Below are 22,643 nucleotides of genomic sequence, written 5' to 3' on the forward strand. Positions count from 1 at the left end.
GGTCATGTGATGGCTTGTTTTAGGTCTCATTATTGTTTGGCTGCTAATTAAAGAAAAAGAAATAACTATGGGGCCCGAGTCAAGTTAATTAAAAGAAGTAATCAGCAGCAAAAACTGGTCACTAATTAAGAAGATGGTAAGAATGAAAACCTTCAGCCACTGCGGCACTCGAGGCCTGGAGTTCGCCACCCCTGACCTAAGAATAAGCCAAAGAGATACTGTCACCTTAAATGCACCATTAGCCCTGAAATGCTTATGACAAAGTATTTATACTGGATGGTGTAAGAGGAGAACACACATGCCAGCCAGATCAGAAGAGGTTTTATTACCCGGCTGGGATACAAGTATGACAACGCAGAAAAAGTGGCTGTTGGGACAGGAGAAAACTTTTGCACCCGGCTGATATGACTTAATAAAATTGACCAGTGGAAGCCGAGAAGAGGAAACTGTTCCATCCCCCATGTGCTAGGTGGCAGTGGTCCTCATAAGGCAACCCAGTTGGGACAACCACAGTAGTGCTTGGGAGATGGAGTCTGGAAATGTGGCCCTGAGAGGGTCCCTATGTGCTGATAGAGGGCACCATCAAGGGAGGACCTCCCTACTTTCTTCATGGCCAGGAGGCGCTTCCAGGAAGACATGGCATGGCACCCAGAAGCATCCCCAGGTGTGGAATAAAAAGGAGCTTGCTGCCACACATGGATGAGTCCAAATCAGCTGAAAGAGGACAAAGCTCACTGGAGGATAGAGCACTTAACAGTCTGTGTATTGTTATAAGTTTGAGCCAAGTGGATTAAAAATTCTTCACTTTGAATCTGAGTTGTGTTGGGTTGTGTGTGTCTGGCATTTGGTGGCTTGGTGGCACTCCCTGCTGTACACAATGCATAAACAACCCCATTTTATGTTTATTAGGTACAGGCAACCCTCACAGGGCCCTACTGTATAGAAGTTATAATGAGCCTTCCCACTGCCTTTAGTGAGAAAATTAAATTACATTAGGCTTTCAATTAACAAATAGAATTCAGCTGTAGAACATTCTTTGGGTGTGGGGGGTGTGGGGGGGGTTCTACAGTATGCTGCCATGCAAAATTATTTTCTCTCAGATTTCATAATTCCCTGCTCAGTTTGTTTTTCAATTGAGTTACTTTGTAAAAAGTTAAACTTTTACAGCTAAAAGGTAATAAAATGTACCATTTCTTCAAAATAGGCAACAGATTCATTAGTCAAATATGTATATGAAGTTTAAAAAAACAATTGCATGTCAAGAGTATTGAGTACTACAATATCACCAACAACAAGAATAAACTAGAGATCTGATCCAATTGTTTTAAAAGTGTTTTATGTGGATATTAAGAATGTTCACACACATACAGAAAACACTGTGAAGTTACCACAACATTCATTTGTATATCGCCACACAAAAATGCACAGACAGTGAAGGGGTCTTAAGCATTGCATGAGCACATTATTAAAAGGCTTCATCTCCACTTTTTCAGTTAGTTGGGAATGTCAGATTCTTTTCTGGGAGCTGCTTTTAATATTTCAGGTTTGCAGCAAATATTTCTCTATTCTAGTACTGCTTGCAAGTTCGCCTAATAGAATGTACAGAACTTGGTTTAGGGCAGCAGTTTATATCAGAAAATCCACAACGCCTGTCAGCAGTATTAGACACAATCTTCCACGCATACCTTGACAATTCACAGGAACTTTGTGTGAACTTTTGTTTTAAGGAGAGGAGGAAAAAGAAACCCCACAGGCAATCTAAAATTCTGTCATAAATTCTAACTCATTTAGTGAAAAACCTCAATGTTTACTATGCACATGCATTCTCAGACTCCAGAATAATAAAAAGACTGTGGCTGTGAAGAGGAAACTACAACTTCACCAAAACCATAATGCTACCTTATCAGAAGGACCACAACAACACAGAGCACATACACAAGCAAACCACAAGATGAATTTTATCATCTGCACTTTTAATCGTGTGCACAGCACCCTGTAACTGTTCCACAGAATGTCTGTGTTCATTTAAATATACTGAACATGTAATTGTATGAATAGTTAATACATTAGAAAATTTTTGAATCAACAATCAACACATTTGTAACTCCAATTGCTTTCTTAGCTTGTATAAACAGATCTTATGTCTTGATATCTAATGTAAAATGAAATGCAACAATAGCCTGGCTTATTACAGAAATGACTGTTAATTGAAGTCAACAGCTAGGGACTTCCATCTAAATGAACCTAAAGGCGTAACATACTATTACTAGTTTACTCTATCTAGTTTAAGGAGGCCAAGCATTAACTGGGTGCTTAGACATACAGCAGGGATTTAGGAAACCTGGTATTTACCAAGCAAGATCATTTTTAGAAGGCAGAAGTTCCTTTGGAACAACAGTTTTCCTTTTCTGACATTTACACATGCCAGTCACTTCTTTAGCAACTCCTACCACTCTCCATAAGATTTTTGCCAAGGTTACTGAGGCAATGAATGGTATCTGCCTACTTGTGCCTACAGCTACTGGCAAGTCAAACGGCATCTGTCTGCCTGCTGCTATTTGAGTGGTGCGTTTTCAATGGAAATGACGGCCTTAAGAATATAAAAAAAAGCAAACTACGCCCTGTGGTCAGTTGGTAAACTAAAATAACACTAAAGCTGCCTATGTACAAAAGAAAGCCACCTGTTCCCTTGAAGAGGAGGTACAACCTTTTCAAATTCTACTAATATTTTAACATAATTGTGTCATTCTTTTACGTACATGGACAGATGGATGGAAAGGGACAGATATGATTAAAGTCCCTTTAAAAGTAAGGTAAATAGAACCTTTATTTATACCATATTACCTTAATATCTGTGTTATGGGCACTTTGGAATGATTTACTGCTTTTAGCAAATACTGAAAATAAGGGGAGAGAAAATAAATGAGTGAGGAATGAAAATGTCAGTGACCATACTGCAAAACTTCATGCACAAATTTGCATTTAAATTGTGATGTAGCTATCTATTAACAACATGTAATTTCTATCAGGTAATTGCATTGGCACATCTGCAATCATTGTGAAGATTGTATTATTTACAATTTGTATTGGGTCTCAAACCTATAAATATATTCAGCACTTAAATGAAAAACAATTTTGGAACCTTGTAGGTGTTACACAGTGCACATAAAAACTCCCTTATAGAGCCTCACAATACTTTTATTGGAGTTTTACAACTGTCAGATTTCACAAGCCACCCCTTTAGCTCAAGATAAAAATCATAACTGTTCCATTTTGAGGGGGCGAGACACAGACTGGTATTACAGAGGCACTAAGTCAGTCAAGATTATGTACATACATAAAATCTACAAATGAAAAATCAATGGAAAAGTCATGTAGCTTGAAGGGGGCTTATATTTACTAGAAATTATAAATTGCCTGAGTGAGTATGAGTGCACATGTGTAAGCAAACAGGTCCTATGATAGACCTGTGGCCTAGTTGGGGTTGTTTCCTGCCTTGTGCCCAATGCTTGCAGGCTACTAATCTGGCCACTGGCAACCCTTAAACACATTTGGTATATTTCAAGTCAAAGTTATTTCAACACAATTATGGTATATCATGTATGGTTAAAAACTCTTTCTTGATAAAATGCTTTCCTAATTAGAGTGCATTGTACAGCTTAGTGACTTTGATTCTGTGCAAGTGGTGCAGCTAGATCTATACATGTAACCAGCAACTTTCCTACGAAGCGATAAGCTTCAAGAAATATTGGAACAGCTGGAAGAACCAGCACTGATGTTTACTCAACAACATACAGAAAGTTGGTTATCAATTCAAAATACAGTAACAGTTGTGAACTAATCACTGTGAGATGTGTGGGAACACATGGCTGCCACAAATAATCAGGATGCTTATTAAGCTAAAGCTCTTTCCATTGCTGTCAGACAGTTTAACTTTGTGGCACTTGGTCACCTAATGAAGGATGTACTGATACATGTGGTTCATCTCTCAAGTCACTTTCAAAGGAAATACCATGGAGTTCACCACAGGCTAGCACATGGTTCAGACTCTCTTTCAAGGCTTATTTTGTAGAACAGACCATCCTAGACTCAAAACCAGGAGGTTTTAGTTATCTTAATGGTAACAAGTTTAAAGGAATTAATTTATTGCAGCATTTAAAAGCTTGCATTTGAAAACATGAAAAGTAGGTATATGTGTTTTTACTTAGTTCACTACTTTGGAACCAAATAATACCAAGTGCTTTATGCACTTCTATGGCATTTTACAAAAAGAAAAGTTGTGTCATTTACCACCTGTGAGATCTATATTTCTTTTTTTATTGAGTTTAATACCTTTAAGCTCACTGAGTGACTTGACAAGCTAAAAATTTGAAAAGTAAGGAGAAAAAGCAGGGGGATAAGGGAATTTCAAAATGTGGGGTTGTTCCATGAGAAAGTTTAATTGAGCGATTACTTCCCTTATTATGCACCATAACTACTTACAAAAAAGCAATAAAATACAAAAAAGTATTTTAGAGTTTCCCAGGTAAATTCATGTCTCATTGTGTCAAATTACTTTTTAAAAATCCAGAAACAGAATCATTGGGTCTCCAGAAAACAATTCATTGTATTCAATCACGTCCAAAATCAAACAAATATTATTAGATACTGTATATAATGATCTTTTAAGGAAACTTAACTGACATTTGTCAACAATGTCATTTATCCCACATTTTAGTCTTTTAGCAACTAGAGAGGCTAGTATTTTGTAATCGCTGTTCAAGAGTGTTACCCTTTTTTTAACTACTGTCTTCTTGATCTCACAAAAGTCCCCTTTGTCTTGTAAATCTTTTCCAACCGGTTTTGCATTACACTTAATTTAATTTGGTCTTCAACGATGTTAACCTTCATTGCCAGTTAAACCTGAAATTTCCTGTGTTAGTTTCAGTACCTGACATTTTTGTTCTAAACCTTTAACCTTCCCAAAAGTGATAATTGAGCAACATATATTTTAGAAGCTACCAGTTTTTTGCAAATTCTCCATCATTGCTAGCCAAATTCCAGTACTTTTCAATAATCTTATATTAATCATGTCCGGTAGATCTTCATTTTCTAACAGGCTGTTATTTAGCTTCCAATAAACCACATACTCTTATTTGTTCCTTTAGTATCTAGGTTTAATTTTAACAGTAATCATTTTGTGGTCTGTTAAAATAGTTGGTAAAATTTGGACCTCCCTATTAAGAGAAATCAGGGGCCTCACGTATAACACCAGGTGTAGAATTCACACTAAAACAAGGTGTATGGACAAAAAAAATTCAGATGCACAAAGCCGTACGTAAGCCAACTCTGCTTCTCTGGATTCTGCTCCATAAATCCCATTCAGCGTGAAATGTAACGCACGTGCCTGCCACTTTCTTTTTCATAGACAGGAACATCCAGGCACTGATAGCGACACAGAATACATTACATTCATGATATTACAGCTCCCTAAACATTTTAGAATACTAAGATGTATACTTTATATCATTTTCACGAGGAAATGCATTAAAGCATGTATTAAAAATATGTGGGCGCACAGTGGCGCAGCAGTAGCAATGATCTAGCGCCCCGTCCAGGGATTGTCAACGCCTCCCGCAAGATGCTCGCTGGGACATATGCAACCGTGGATGGAATAATTTATTGAAGCAGTACCATCTCTGTTAAACATACCAACCCCCAATTGCTGTACTTCCATTTTTTTCTCCATGTAACCGATCACCACAAAAAGAGCTCTGTAATATATGTAAAACCAGCTGTAAGGTTAGAAGGCAGATTCTTCAAAACTTTTATGGAACACTGAAAAATGCTTGCCGAGGGACATATATTTATGAAACACCAATCTCTTCAAAAACTAATGTATTGTACTAAAATAATAACCATAATTCTTGCATACAATAAAGCATTTTGTCATTGTATTCAACCACTATCGGCCAATGCCTGTTTTCATCTCCCTTGGTACCCAAAAAAAAAAAAATTCCCCGAAATTTATGTGAAAATATGCCAATACCTGCTGAGTGATTACTGCCATTCGATAGTCATAAATCATTATTATTCCATTGATTTTTGTAAAAAGAAGCACATTTACACAAGCGGGTCTCCTAAACAAAAATAAAATCAACATTACTATCTTTACAAAAAAAAAAAAAAATGCCTTTCTTTTAACCAGATTACTTAGTCCACCGATACTCACCCATATCAATTTTAACTCTGTATGTGGATTTATTAACTTTTCAAACTATACTAATTCTCTCCCTAGAAATGTTTAGAAAATGCCTCTATAAAATCTTACCATAAATACATAAATAAGAAGTCATTCTCCAAAAATAATTTAGAATAAAACAACATTGTTTATATTAAGATATGACAAAAGATTAGCTTTAAAATCTGTTTACCTAAATGACTTTAAGGAATGTCATCCAAAATTTTATTTTCAAACTTCAGCACAAATTTTGCTTCCCTCGATAAATGCTTCCTTCCTGACATGCTTTTACGATCAACGGCTAGAATTTAGTGCAAGAGTGTCAGGGATGAATGAAATGAATGAAACAAAGAGATCAATCTAAAAATCTGTGAAATTCCTGTTAAAAACACATATACTTACTTAGGATTTAAAATTAACAGACATTCAATTGAAAACAGTGTGCTAAACCTTTTTCCAGTCGTTGACTCCATTTAGAAAAAAAAAATGTAATTAATGGCTGGCTAAAGACCTAACAGTCCAAAGAAGAGTCTTACTTTCAAAAGCAGAAGGCTTATCCAATGTTTCCTTTATATATTTTCAGCACTAGAAATTCCAGACTCCTCTTGTATCATTTCAAACAAAATACAGTTTAATTTCTTTTGGAGAAAAAGATCACACAAAATAAGAAAGAATGTGATTAAAAAATAAATATTGCAATGGTGGACTCAACACAAATAGATTTTACAAAATATAATCATATTTTGAATATAAATTGGTTCAAAAGATATTTAAGAAAATCTTATGGAATCTGGAATATAATACCATACCAAACTTTATATCTGAATGTGCAAATGTGTAATGATACAATGTGTAAATGATACATTTGTCAGTATTGTATTGAATAATTAAAAAAAAAAAAAACTTATGAGAAACTTGAAATCCTGCTGATGCATTCTCTTCAAATGCAAGAGCAGAGGAAGCTAGGTCAGATCTCTGATGATTTATACGTTTCATTTTCCCAACAGCAGTTTTCATAGACTATACTAAGCAAGTACTGGAGTATTTACTCAAATGTAGAAGCTTCTGCAAATAGCCATGATCATACCAGTGTTTCATGTAAATGTGGATTCTGTACACAACAAATATAGGAGAAAAAAAAATCTGAAATGTATTTAATAATGCAAAACTCATTAATCTTATGCTGACGTCAGGGCTTAGGCCTATTCAAGAACAGCTTAATTTTAACAGAGCAGTTATAGAGGTCGAAGTAAATAAAGAGCAGGGGAGAGGGGACGTTGGAAGACTGAGCAAGATAAAGAGCAAGATAAAGAACAAGACAAAGCAAAACAATGTGCGTAGTTTAAGGAGAGTCGCTGATGTTATGCTGGAACAGTTACAGTATGTACATAGTTGAAAGATTAACATAAACAAGAATGACAAAATGATGAGGTCACAAGAGGTAGACAGTAAGGCAAGTATATATTAATGGTAATTTCAAGCATTGGTTTTAAATTATGTGCATTAGTTTTTTCCTCCCCAAACAAACTGTGATGCAGCCTAATTGATGTGAACATCTCCCCTATCTATATGTTACACTAGCAAAATACCCACGCTTCGCAGCGGAGAAGTAGTGTGTTAAAGAAGTTATGAAAAAGGAAAGGGAACATTTTAAAAATAACGTAACATGATTGACAATATACAGTAATTGTTTTGTGAGTGTTATGAGTGTTGCTGTCATCAAGGATTTGATTATCATTATTTCGTTCAATCAGGTTCGTATTTGTAGGATGTGTTGTGTTCAAGTTACATTTCGTGTTTGTCAATCGTTGTAAAGATAACAGGTTTCATTCATCGATTTGTTTCTTACTGCATCAATAAACAGCTCATCTTCCTCTTTATCTGAGACGTGACACACTGCATGCACTGTTTTTTTTTTTTACACTGTCTTCATTTAGCAGGACATTGACTTTTTCCACCCCACGGCTGTATGTAATGTTAGCTAAGACCCGGCATTTAAAAGTTTCTCTCGCAGTTTCGCTGAGTTTGTGCCAAACACCACCCTGACCATCTCATCTTCCTCTGCATAAGCACAGTCCTTCACCCGTGAATATTTAGTGGGAGTTTGCTATTGGATTGCCGCTGACGGACGGCCTTATATGGACAGGCACTAAATTACGTGGGAGGCGGAGCATCGAGCAGAAGTCTATTATAGTATATGGACGAAAAAGTAGGTTCCAGTTATGACCATTACGTGTAGAATTTCGAAATGATACCTGCCCAACTTTTGTAAGTAAGCTGTAAGGAATGAGCCTGCCAAATTTCAGCCTTCTACCTACACAGGAAGTTGGAGAATTAGTGATGAGTCAGTCAGTGAGGGCTTTGCCTTTTATTAGTATAGATAATAAAGGGGAGCTAACCAGCATATAATTCTTCATAATTTGTGTAAATGTTAAAGTTATCAGAGGAAATAGTTTAATTATTCACTTACATAGCAAAGCAAAAATGTACAAATAAACCACCAATATTTTCTAAAGTTAAATTAAAACTAAATTAAAAGTAAATATTTGATTTCCTAAGAAGAATGACTGTGCATACAGTAGTTTGGTCCTGAAGGTAAATGCATCCTCTCCATAAAATTACATTTTTCTGCCACTGACAAAAGAATAAAATTTATTCTGTTCAGAAACTACCTATTTTTGTAGATTCTACTTTAATGTAACATGTGGGAACAAGGGGGTGAATGATGTTCATTTTACCGACTAAATTCTCATAGTCCCCGCAATATTGTATAATAACCTAGAAAGAATTCAGGGTGTAGAGGTGACTGCACCACTAGAATCAAGTATTTAACTGTTGTTTTGGCAGAGTGCAGACCCAAAAACAACAACTGCTTATCAAAAAAAAAATAAAAAAGGCTTTTAAGTGTAGTAGTGGACTAGCATATTGCAATCGGGAGAAAATTAAGAAAGACCTTTTAACTCAGTCCTTGCAACCCCATGTTATTTTGTGTTTTTTGTTCTACACAGATTCATAATCAGTGATATTAATAATAACTGATCTTGTATACATTTTTTCATCTTATTTTGCATAGCAGTATGATTTTTGTATTTATAAAACATTAAGAAACCGTTCTACTTTTACTATAGTTTTAAAAATGATGAAGTCTTGTTTGTGGTTTTCATACTGTTTTGCCCTTTTTGTCTCTGTAGTTTGCTTCCTTTATTTTATCCTAATAATGACAATTAAAAAACAAACAGAGCAGACAACCAGGCAAAAAGCACTGAATGACGAAAGGCTACAACTACTGTATTTCAGCATCAGACCCACCCAATTAGTAAATAATGAATTAAATAACCAGAACACCTGGAAAAGCAGAATGAAAATCAGGATGCAAATAATGTTAAAATGTAAACTAAATTATCCATTAATCACTGCGTAATACATTTTAATAAAATTTACCAGCTTTCTTTCTGCACAGGGAAGTTCAGAGTAGCAGGATTTTCTTTGTGATTGACTAATGTCTCTGAGCATTAGGGTCCTACAACAGACAGTACATAAAGCAGAAAATATCACTGGGACCTCTCTGCCGTCTATTAAAGACATCTTTATATAGCATTGCCTCTTCAAATCCTACATCACTGTGAAGGGCCACTCCCACCCCTCTCATGTCTCACTTCCATCTGGCAGAAGGTACTGTAGCATCAAAACCAGTTCTTCCAGGTTCTGCAACAGCTTCTACCCTTTGGCTGTTAAGACTATAAACTGTACTGGCCCTCTGCCCTCAGATTTTCTCCTAGTAGCTTATTTATATTCACTACATTTGTTGCACTTATTACTGCTGTTTTTTTTTTTTTTATTATGAATTGTTGTTATTTATTACTACCTAGTTCAAATTATTACCATCTATTCTCTTACCTGTTAGATATCTGTTTATAATATAATACAGTTCTGTGCTTATCTCGAATTTTCCTGTCTTTTTAAATTTGCTTCACCATGGTCCTGGGAAACATTACCTCGTCCTTGTTGTATGCTACAATACGGTGTATGAATGGTATGACAATAAAGCTACCTGACACTTTTTGTGATATTTAGCATAGAATCACAAGAATCCCTGAAGCTTACGATTTTTTGGTTGTTTGTGACCTCCTTAATTTTTCCTGACATATGCTAAGAAACCTGTAGCTCCGTATCACTGCGCTAATAGGCCACCTTTGTTTGGTAAATGTGTGCTTTAGCAGAATGCAGCCTGCCTGCCTGCCACACCCAATTTCAGTCAGTAGAATGCCCCATTCGGCTGTAATCCTCAGAGTTGAAGGATTTATCTGGCAATACATTTGTTAGGAATCATATAGGTAATGAAATATTATGATTTGAAATAAATACTTTTCACGTGTGTTCAGTATCTACAACTGTGTAAACGTAGAATGACAGAGGAAATGTGAGGCAACAAATGCTGAACTCATTACTAAAACAGAACATGTTTTCATAGGTTATAGTAATAACAACATAATTTTGACGTGAAGTACAGGATGTGTGAAGCCCAAACATCCAAGAAACACTTTCACAAAAAATGTAATAAGTATTCTTTTATTTAAGAATAAAACCTAAGAAAAAGAAATTGCTCAATTGACATGTTACTGAAGCCCAAGTATCAGTCAGTACAAAATGACGTTCGCATACGTGTGTTTTTGGGCATTTCATGTTTCAGTTGTCACAGTAATAACGCTGCTCTGTCATGGATCTGCACAGATGGCACAGTGGATAAGCTACCATTTAGTAATGGTGAGGTAATAGGTTCAAATCTAGAGCCTTCTCTGTATTTAGCACTTTGAGAAATGAGCTGCTATTATTATAATCATATAACAAAAACATTCATTTGATGCGAGTCTATAACATCCTGTGCAAATTTATGGAACTTATGAAAGATGTTACTTTTCCTCATACAAAGGCAGTCATATCAACATGTCATTTGAAGGTTTTTTTTTTTTTTTATTCAGTTTTATTCTTTTGTTCAAATTGTTCAAATAATATGTTGATGTGAATGTCCATGTACAAGGAAAAGTAACATCCACTACAGATGCTTTGGTGTCTGTTTGCTTGACAAGACAGCAAAAGAAAAAAAAAAAAAAAAAAAAAGACTGAGCTGCGTTTGTGAGTCTGCTTTCATTCCTTCACAAATAACAAATTTACAATGGCTGTTAGATTCAAATCAAATGCATGCTTTTACTGTATAACGGTAACAATAATAGCAGCTCACTACTTAAAAGAATAAATACGAGGAGGACCTGGGATAGACAGAACCAGCAACCTCTTGATTATGAGGGAGCAGTTCTTACCCCTGCACCAGCCAAGCAGGCATGTCTACTTTGTATTGATTGATAGTTGGGCTTTAGTTTTTACATATTGCCAGTAACCTGTAAATTAATTAAACAATTTTTTTTCTTCAGTTATATTTTTGAATAAAAGCACACATTTTATTATACTTTTTGTGAAAGTGTTTTATATTTGGACTTCAGTCTTCATGCATTATACACTTTACGTCAAAATTTTGTCAAATACTATTATAAACATGAAAAAAGTTTGTTTTAGTCATGTGTTCAACATTTCTTGCATCACATTTCCTGTCATCTTACATTTACACAGAACACACATGAAATGTATGTATTACAAATAATACATTATTTACCCTATACAATTTCAGACACCTTACTCCCAGATAAACAGACTTCAGCTGTAAGAATTTGTGTTTGACTTGACTTCAGTTGCCTCAGTGGGGGATGAGTGAGCAGGCTGCCTGTTGCCAGTGCTGAGTGACACATTTTCAAAACAAAGACGCTGATGACGAGGTGTGAGGGAATTCATGAATATTTTCGTAGGCTTCATGGATTCTAGTGTTATGCTTTCTTCAGATTTATTCTGGATACAGAGTCCTCGCATCTCTACAATAGTAGAGAATTACAGACAAAGATAAAACCAAACAAATGTGATGATTAACTAAAAATGCTGAGAAAGGAGATACCTGCAAACAGTTTAAACTGAACCACTTCATATAACAAATAGTGGGGCTGGTGCCATGACAAGGGCATACAAAACTGCCTTCTACAACTGAAGTACTCAATGTTAATCTTGATACATTCAATTACTTTAGCAAAAGAATAATTTCAGAACTGTATTAAAAGAAGTTCACTCACCAAAGGTTATAAATTGCCAAATATAAATTTTAAAATGACTATGCAATTTACAATAGGTAAATCTGTCCAAATCTTTAACACTCTATTTCATAGTAAAACTAGTATTACTCTAAAATTGTTTAATAAAATATACACAGAAACAAGATGCGCTTTGCTTTGACTTGTATTCTTATTTTAATTGAAAATGTCCAATACTTGCGTATATAGGAACAATAATGGCGAAGTTATAGAGAAGCTGCAGTTATTAGAAAGGGCTTTATTTTAAAATGTTTGGATTAAACTCAGTCTTCATCACCATCTCAATTCATTTGTGTTTATATGTAACTGTTGCAGTTAAATTATATACTTGAGTAAATATTTATTTAAAAAAAAATGGAGTAAACTGGAGGACAGAATAAAACACTTTGTCTTTAAGCCTTCTTTAACAGGATAAAACTAGCTGTTGTGTGCCCAGCAACAAGTAAATAATTACTTTGTGATCTGTCAATATGTAGAACAAGATGAGAGAAAAAAAGACAATTCATCTCCTAAAAGTTTACCCATTTCAAATTATTTCCTACTTCACAGTTAACTAGTAATGAACAATACAGTTTAGTCATGAAATGTTAATACATTTTCATAGTAAGCAAAAATAGCAATTAATGATGACAAATTAATGACAACTTACAGTTAAGTCTCATTATGCCCATCAATATACTAAGTAAACAGTGAGTTTATACCATTATGTACATTTCTTATAGGGCTGGGCGATTTTTTCGATTAATTCGAATTTACGTTTTAAGACGATTTATTTTTTTATTAAATCGAGGTATCGCGATTTTTTAATAAAAAATTAGATACATTGTAATTGCACCTATGGCAGAATAATTAAGAGGCTTGTCCGACTCCGAACACATGATGGCGCGCCTCTCACCTGTGAGTACAGTGCTCTATGAAGGAACGTAATAGGCTACAGAAATAATATCATAGAGATGGACGGCTCTTCACGTCAGGATGACCTTGTGCCAAAGAAAGGTAGTAACGTTTCCTCTGTGGTTTGGAAATGGTTCGGATTTGAGAGTTCAGACGTCGAACAAACTTTTGTCAAATGCAAAATATGCAGAAAGTCAGTTTCAACCGGCAGTGGCAGCACCACTAATTTGTTCCAACATTTGCGACAAAGGCACCAAGCTGAATGGGAAGAATGCTCAAAGTTAAGAGATGAAAACAAGCCAAGTTCAAGTGCAAAAGGTCCACCTAAAATTGCAAAACGCCAGATGTCATTAGCGGTATCATTTTCCAATTCCGTTCCATACGACAAAAAGGCGCCCCCCCGATGGAAAGAAATGACAGATGCTGTGGCGTTTTATATCGCTAAGGACATGGTTCCCATATACACCATCGAAAAGCCAGGGTTCATAAAAATGCTACACACTGCTGATCCAAGATACAAGTTGCCGAGCCACAAATATTTCAAAGACGTAGCTATTCCCCGAATGTACACTGAAACACGTGAAAAAGTAGCGGAGCAGCTTGAAAGGGCATCTTTTTTTTCTACGACGACTGACCTGTGGAGTAGTCGTACTCTTCAGCCTTACATGAGCCTTACAGCCCATTATGTTGACGCAGAATGGAAACTGCGAAGTTTTTGCCTTCAGACATGTTATTTTCCTGACGATCATACTGGGGAAATAATTGGTCATGGGCTTAAAGATGCGCTGGCGTCTTGGAAGCTTGTGGAGGATCGACAGGTGTGCGTGACCACTGACAGTGGAACGAACATGATCAAAGCAATGAAGATGAACGACTGGACCCATCTTCAGTGCTTTGGACATCGTCTTCACAATGCCATTGCTAAGTATGATTAATAATTCAAGCATTAAAATCGCAGTTATTCAGATGTTATTTCATTAATAGCTGAAATGATGATGATGATTATTGTTTTGCTTTTGTAATAACAGTGCCAATCACTTAACATGAGTTTGTTGGTTATAGATTCATATTCTGCAGTTATGAAGGAGAAAGCTCTTTACAATATTTCTGTCAAAGTACAATGAACTGCTATTTCAAATCTTTTTTTTTTTGCTTTGTTTTAACAGAACATGGTGTGAAAGACCACAGCAGAGTTGACCGTGCAGTTGCAGTGTGCAAGAAGATTGTAAGTGTGTTTTCCTTCAGCTGGAAAAAGAGAAGAGATCTTGCATCTGCACAGGCTGAGCTCAGCCTACCTTCTCATCAACTCATTACGGAGACCCCCACCAGGTGGGGTTCAAGACAAAAGATGATCGAGAGGGTTTTAGAACAGGAGAAAGCCATAGCTAGGGTTCCTGGCTCTGATAAAAAAAAAACTCGGCGGCTTGTTCCAACGTGGCAAGACATCGATGTCATGGAATCCATAAATAAAGCTGTAAGCCCTCTGCAAGAGTTCACTTATGCATTGTCAGGTGAAGCATATGCGAGTGTCTCGTACCTCAAACCAGTGCTCCATCTCTTTAACAGTAGCATTCTACGAGCACAAGACGATGACACAGATTTAACAAAATGCATCAAAAGCACCATACTGCAGTACCTCAACTGCAAATACAGCGACCCTGTCACAGATGAACTCCTCAACATAGCTTCTCTGATGGATCCCAGGTTCCGTACAACTTACATCGAACATGACAAGTTGGAGGGAATCAAGCAAAAAGTTGTTAAAGAGCTGATATCTTTGTTGCCAGACAAAAATCTTGAGACAACAGTTCACATGACTCAGGACGTGGAGCAGGAAGAACAGAGAACAGAGGCTGGGGCTAAGAGGAAGAAAACCTTGGCAAGCTTTTTTAAGAAAACGGCACCAGCATCACAACCTGTCATTCAATCAGAAGAAGACAAAGTCAAAGCCGAGCTGACAGCCTATTTGATGTCTCCTGATGTAGATTCAGACACAGACCCACTTCACTGGTGGAAAGCTAATGAGACAATCTTTCCCAGGCTCAGCAAACTTGCAAAAAAATACCTCTGTATTCCCGCAACCAGTGCCCCTTCTGAGAGGGTGTTCAGTGCAGGTGGGAACATTAGAACCTGTCACAGAGCATCTCTAAAGCCTGAAACAGTAGACAGACTGGTCTTCCTATCAAGAAACCTGTAAAGAACATCTACATGTGACTTATCAACAACATGCTTTATGTTTGCACGATGGTCTACAAAGTGTTGTTTTTTTTTGTTTGTTTTTTGTTTACTGTTGAAAATTTGCATAACTTTTTGAGTTGACTGATGTAATGTTTACATTGGTTAAAATGGTTATTTTCTTACTATATATTCAGAAGTATTTAATGTTTATTTCAAATTGCACAATATTTACTTTCATATTTCCTTCAAATCTTCTGCAAAGATATTTAACTTGTGAATTTATTTTACATTTATTTACACCTTGTTGACCAATTTATGTATGGCATGGCCATTAAAAATACAATGTTCCTTAACCAGATGGTTTTTCAAGTTACTTATAAAGAGAATGTTACTTAAGTCATGTTGTTGTAATGTTTTAAGTTGACTAGTTACACAATAAAAAAAATCGAAATCGAAATCGTGAATCGGTCAAACTTTTTGAAAAAACCTAGATTTTTTTTTTTTTGCCATATAGCCCAGCCCTAATTTCTTATTACCATTATTTCTAAGTTACCATCTTGTATTACATATACTGATGTTCAATATGTACATACTGTATGTCTCCATCAAAAACATATTAAGAGAGAAAACTGGTTAATGTCAAGTAAGTATTTTGCAGACAAAGCACAGTAAAGCAAATATTTAGTGACCTTTCAGTGGTGTGTTGACACAAAACATTGCCTTTAAAGTATATGAATCATTTTAGCAAAACAAAGTAAATGAGACAATAGAAAGGGAGGTAACAATAACATTAAAATACTTGAGACAGTGGAAAAAAATTAGGAGTGCATAGAAATTCCATTATACTGTATAGTGTAAATATATAGAGTTAAGTTGAAATACTGATATCAATGTCTGATTAAGTCAACCAAGTAAGCCAACAGTTATTTTATTAAGCACAATATAAAACTAACTAAGAAAGCAAAAAATGTTTGTGTACTTGCCTTTGCACATCACCCATACACAGATTGTGGTCACATTAGTGGTTGCATGCTTCAGGCACTCATTACAGTTTGTAAAATTAGAACAAGGACCTGAGAGGAAAAAAAAAAATTAAAATGAAGACATTTAAATTTGAACGGAGAAATTCTTCAATGCTAATGTTTTACTTTATCATTTTCTGTTCAAAATATTAAGACAGTTTAAAAGGCTAGACAATTTCACAAGTTATTCCAGATATACTTAAGTACACATCTTTCAAGAAATGTTATTTTCCTTAGAAAAAAGTTACTTATTTACTTTTGCTGTTAAATACATTTGTTTTAACACTAGAATTACCAGAGCCTACGAGAAAGCTCATTAATCCGGCCCACCTTAAATCCATTCTCACCTCTCCGTCAGCGTCTTTTGTCCTGTAAATGTGTCGATTAACAGCAAGCATCCTGGTATCCCATCCCCCCCGCCCACTGCTGCAGTTCATTTCGCAAAGAAGTTTCTCAGTGCTCAGTGTTTATCTTCGAGTGAAGTGTTGGAGCTTTATATGGTAAAATAGTACATCATCATTTGGAATACATACATTTCAAGTGTGTTCCGTGTCAACAACAATCTATGTAAAACGTAGTTAACACAGAAACATTTTTCATGTTTTAGTAATAATTGAAAAAAAAATGTAGACATGAAATGTATAATATGTGAAGCCTGAAATACAAACGTGAAATAAACACGTTCACAAAAGGTAAAAGTATAACAAAATAAGTGCACTTTTATTCAAGAATTTAACTGAAGAAAAAAGAAAGCAGGGAACGGTAGGCGGTCGATACGACAGCTTGCGTGGTGCAATGCTAAGAACTGCTGCCTTCCAATCAAGGGGTCGCGGTTTCGATATCAGCTGCATCCCAAATTTGCCATTTTCAGTAGTGAGCTGCTCTTATTGTTAATATCATACAATAAAAGCATACATTTGATTTGCATCGGTAATTTTAGTTAAAGATAGTGTTTTTTTTTGTTTTTTTTTGGTTTTATTCTCTCACTCACGTTCAAGCTCCCACACACCCCCCAGATTTGACGCAGTTTTCAGATAAAGAGGGGGTATAACAAAAACTTATTTTGTTATACCCCCTCTTTATTTGAAAACTGTGTCAGACCTTGTGCGCGAATGAGACTGAGACTGGAAAAACTGTGTACGTGGATGTGAGTGTTGTGCGTGACTGAGAAAGACAGTGGATGTCAATTTGTTTTTATTCAGTTTTATTCTTGAGTGCTCCTGCTCATGCTGAATTAGTATGCACCTTCTGACCCATGATGTCAAAGCTGCGCTGACAAAAAAAGAGAGACTTAGGTATATATGACATTTGGAATAATTCATTTTATGACCTGTATTGTACATTTCGGAAAACATTGTTGCACTAGTGCAACATTATGGTCATTTGCATACCTTCATGCGGTTGTAGTTAGTGACCCCGTTTGGTTTTTGGTTCCAATCTTGGCCAGTTTCCACATGTTGCTGCATGTTGGTATTTCTTTTGAACTCCAGGAGATGCAGAGGATAGAATAGTATAGAGAGTTCATTTCCGCGCTATATACACTGCATCCACTTAAAAGTGTCATCTCCAGGCAGAGGAGTAGCTTCAGTGACAGACTTTTGTCACTGTCTTGCTCCACTGACAGACTGAGGAGATCGATCCTCCCCTACACTATGCAACTCTTCAATTCCACCCGGGGGAGTAAATGCTAACATTATTCAGAGTTTTTTTTTTGTATCAGTATACTGTTGCTGGATTAAGTGAATTTCCCCTTGGGAAAGTATAAATTATCTATCTATCTATACATCATCAGATTCAAATGTTAACAGTTCCCACACACACTCAAGGACCGTCTTTACAACACGTGTATCAGGTGTGAAGCCTGAAGTTCAAATATCAAATAAACATTTTCACAAAAAGTACAAGTATAACAAAACAAGTGCAGTTTTATTCAAGAATACAACTGAAGTAAAAAGAAAGCAGATTACGGTAGGCGGTTGATGCGACAGCTTGCGTGGTGCAGTGCTAAGAACTGCTGACTCCCAATCAAGAGCTTCTGGGTTCGATGCTGGCAGCTTCTCAAGTTTACCGTTTTGAGTAGAGAGCTGCTATTATTGTTATTATACAATAAAAACAAATAAAGATGCGCTATAACAGAGGTGAACTCAGTTCGAAGATAACAGAAGCCCTCCTCGCAAAAAACATCCACTCACATATAAAAACAATGCAGTTGCACCAGGCGTAAAGGCAAAAGTCCGGCGTCGTCCTGCCAATCACCTGTCCTTCAAAGAAACAGCACGGCTTACAGAGCTTGCCAACGCTACACGGTCCAGATCTAAACACTAGCGTGGTGTACGTGCCCAAAAAAAGTCTAACTACATTCTCATACCGTTGCTCGCGTACTAAAGTGTCAGCAGGTATTTTTCATGGCATTACAAGTGTAATTTGTGAGCATGCCTTTGACTATCAAACAGAGGAAGCTCTGCAGTATACTTGTGACTTTATGCTGTAGGAAGATAAGAAAATAAATCAAGATAAGTAACATTCGATCTGGCTTTTACATAAGTAACATATAAATGCTTCTTACGTAAAGACCATCACAAAACATAATCACAAACATGAGTTTGCACGATACGTTGGCGAGCTCCGTAAGCCGTGTTGTTCCTTTGAAGGACAGGCGATTGGCAGGATGATGCCGGACTTTGTCCTGTATCTAAACGGTGCCATCTTTCGCCTTTACGCCTGTTGGAGCTGCGTTGTTCTTATATGTGAGCGGATGTTTCTTGCGGGGAGGGCTTCTGTTTACTTTCTCCGATCTGAGTTCACCTCTGTTATAGCACGTCTATTTGAAAACAGCAGTGTCAGATTGGGGTGAGTGTGAACCCGACAGAGAATAAAACTGAATAAAAACAACCACTAACCTTTACAAGTACCATACATTTACACCGTCTGTTACAGACTCAAATAAAATGCATGCTTTAATTGTATAACAGTAACAATAAGGACAGCTCACTACTCAAAACGTTTATTTTGGAAGACGTTAAGACTTGAAACCAGAACCTTCTGAATTGGAGTCAGCAGCTCTAACCAGTATACTACCCAAGAAGTCAGGACAACAAGCAACACTAACCTGATTTCTTTTTCTATAGTCTTGGAAAAAAGCGCATTTGTTCTGTTATACTTGTATCTTTTGTGAAAGTGCTTATTTGATATTTGGACTTCAGTCTTCACACATTATACACTTCTTGTCTACATTTTGTCGTTAGTACCAAAACATGAAAAAAGTTTGTCTTTTGCGTATGTGTTCAACATTTCTGTCATCCTATATGTGAAATGCATGTGTTCCGAATAACTATATATTTTTTAGCCTAGGTACCTGACTCACTGATAAACAAGGCTTCATTTGGGACAGGTTTTTGCAGTTTCTCCCACAGGTGGGGGGATGGTATAGCAGACAGCTTGCTGCTTGGGATTGACACATTTACAAGACAAAAGACGCTGAATGGAGACGTGCAAGTGGATTTAAGGTGGGCCAGATTTACGAGTTTTCTCGTAAGCTTTGGTAATTGTAGTGTTAATAATTGGGGGTGGGTTTGGTTGCAGGGTCTTGACTTAAATGGTTTTTGATAGGATTGGTCAGAGATCAGGACAATGCTACTGTTGGGTCACTTATCCATGGCAGGGTTGGAGGGACGCTGGAGGATATCTCAGCAAGCGCAAAGAGGGAACAATCCCTATATATGGCACTAGTTCAATTCAGCAACAAGGGCATCATAGCCAATCCTGTTAGCACTGAACACAATGAAGAAATGTACAATATTTTAAATTAAGCATTGGAAAAGTGTTAGTTTTGACACTTAAAATTAATCAACTATTTTTTATTAAAAATTTATCAACCATACTTTGTCAAAATAGCATAAAATACTCAATACAGTATACATAAACATTTAAGTGACTTGCATAAAAGTACACAGTTAAAATGATTACTGGGCACAATTTTAAATTAGAATACAATTTGCTTAGACTGCCAGATTGACTCTTACAGTTGCTTGATAATAATAGTACAGCTGTATCTTTCTAGAATAATGGCAGAGAGCAGTCCCAAGGTATGCTTTTAAGAGCCACTCATTTGTAGAACTGCATTGTTGATATGCATTGTTCAAACACAAACACACAAAATCCTGCTTCGCCAGCAGTTTGACCCAACAGAAAATAGCAAAAATGGTAAATTATTCAACTTTTATGATACTTACTGCCAAACCTCATTTACTCAGTATGAACATTTAGCCTTGGTATTGAACATGTATCTTTCAGAATTTTCAACTAACAATCAAATATATTAGAACATTTTTTTTTTAATGTAAACGATTCAAATCCCAATTACTGTTCAAGTGTCAAGCCTACCACCCACATACACACCCTACCTAGCCACCCTATCACTAACCATCATATTCGTGTCCTCATAGCAGTTCAAAAACACCAATGCCAAGTATGCATGGACGTGTGACACTAATTTTTCTATCATCTAAAAATCAGAGACATGAAGAGATCTTCATGACTGCTTGATACGGTTGCAAATGGAAGTTCAGCATTACGTTCAGGATATTGAAGTACATTTATGCTACACACATGGACAAAATTGTTGGTACCCTTCAGTCAATGAAAGAAAAGCTCAAAATGGTCACAGAAATAACTTTAATCTGACAAAAGTAATAATAAATAAAAATTCTATGAAATTTAACTAATAAAAGTCAGACATTGCTTTTCAACCATGCTTCAACAGAATTATTTAAAAAAATAAACTCATGAAACAGGCCTGGACAAAAATGATGGTACCCCTAGAAAAGGCTGAAAATAATGTGACCAAAGGGACATGTTAATCCAAGGTGTGTCCACTAATTAGCATCACAGGTGTCTACAATCTTGTAATCAGTCAGTGGACCTATATATAGGGCTCCAGGTAGTCACTGTGTTGTTTGGTGACATGGTGTGTACCACACTCAACATGGACCAGAGGAAGCGAAGGAAAGAGTTGTCTCAGGAGATTAGAAAGAAAATCATAGACAAGCATGTCAAAGGTAAAGGCTATAAGACCATCTCGAAGCAGCTAGATGTTCCTGTGACTACAGTTGCACATATTATTCAGAAATTTAGGATCCATGGGAGTGTAGCCAACCTCCCTGGACGTGGCCGCAGGAGGAAAATTGATGACAAATCAAAGGGATAATACGAATGGTAACAAAAGAGCCCAGAAAAACTTCTAAAGAGATCCAAGGTGAACTTCAAGCTCAAGGAACATCAGTGTCAGATCGCACCATCCGTCGTTGTTTGAGCCAAAGTGGACTTCATGGGAGACGACCAAGGAGGACACCATTGTTGAAAACAAATCATAAAAAAGCCAGACTGGAATTTGCCAAACTACATGTGGACAAGCCACAAAGATTCTGGGAGAATGTCCTATGGACAGATGAGACAAAAATTGAACTTTTTGCCAAGGCACATCAGCTCTATGTTCACAGACGGAAAAATGAAGCATATCAAGAAAAGAACACTGTCCCTTCTGTGAAACATGGAGGAGGCTCTGTTATGTTCTGGGGCTGCTTTGCTGCATCTGGCACAGGGTGTCTTGAATCTGTGCAGGGTACAATGAAATCTCAAGACTATCAAGGGATTCTAGAGAGAAATGTGCTGGCCAGTGTCAGAAAGCTTGGTCTCAGTCGCAGGTCATGGGTCTTGCAACAGGACAATGACCCAAAACACACAGCTAAAAACACCCAAGAATGGCTAAGAGGAAAACATTGGACTATTCTAAAGTGGCCTTCTATGAGCCCTGACCTCAATCCTATTGAGCATCTTTGGAAAGAGCTGAAACATGCCGTCTGGAAAAGGCACCCTTCAAACCTGAGATCACTGGAGCAGTTTGCTCATGAGGAGTGGGCCAAAATACCTGCTGAGAAGTGCAGAAGTCTCATTGACAGTTACAGGAATCGTTTGATTGCAGTGATTGCCTCAAAAGGTTGTGCAACAAAATATTAAGTTAGGGGTACCATCATTTTTGTCCAGGCCTGTTTCATGAGTTTATTTTTTTAAATAATTCTGTTGAAGCATGGTTGAAAATCAATGTCTGACTTTCATTGGTTAAATTTCATAGAATTTTTA

The 22,643-nt window shown here is 36.6% G+C and overlaps 1 protein-coding gene across 1 annotated transcript in view; it reads right to left on the minus strand.

Annotated features, from left to right (window-relative positions):
- cd164 (CD164 molecule, sialomucin) overlaps window positions 1-22,643 on the minus strand; it is an 81,778-nt gene that overhangs the window by 16,846 nt on the left and 42,289 nt on the right. The window contains exon 2 of the mRNA XM_039747906.1: window positions 16,467-16,556. Coding sequence (XP_039603840.1) covers window positions 16,467-16,556 — 90 coding nt within the window. The remainder of the gene's footprint in view (window positions 1-16,466; window positions 16,557-22,643) is intronic.

Source organism: Polypterus senegalus, chromosome 3, assembly GCF_016835505.1.
Source record: "Polypterus senegalus isolate Bchr_013 chromosome 3, ASM1683550v1, whole genome shotgun sequence".
NCBI lineage: Eukaryota > Metazoa > Chordata > Cladistia > Polypteriformes > Polypteridae > Polypterus > Polypterus senegalus.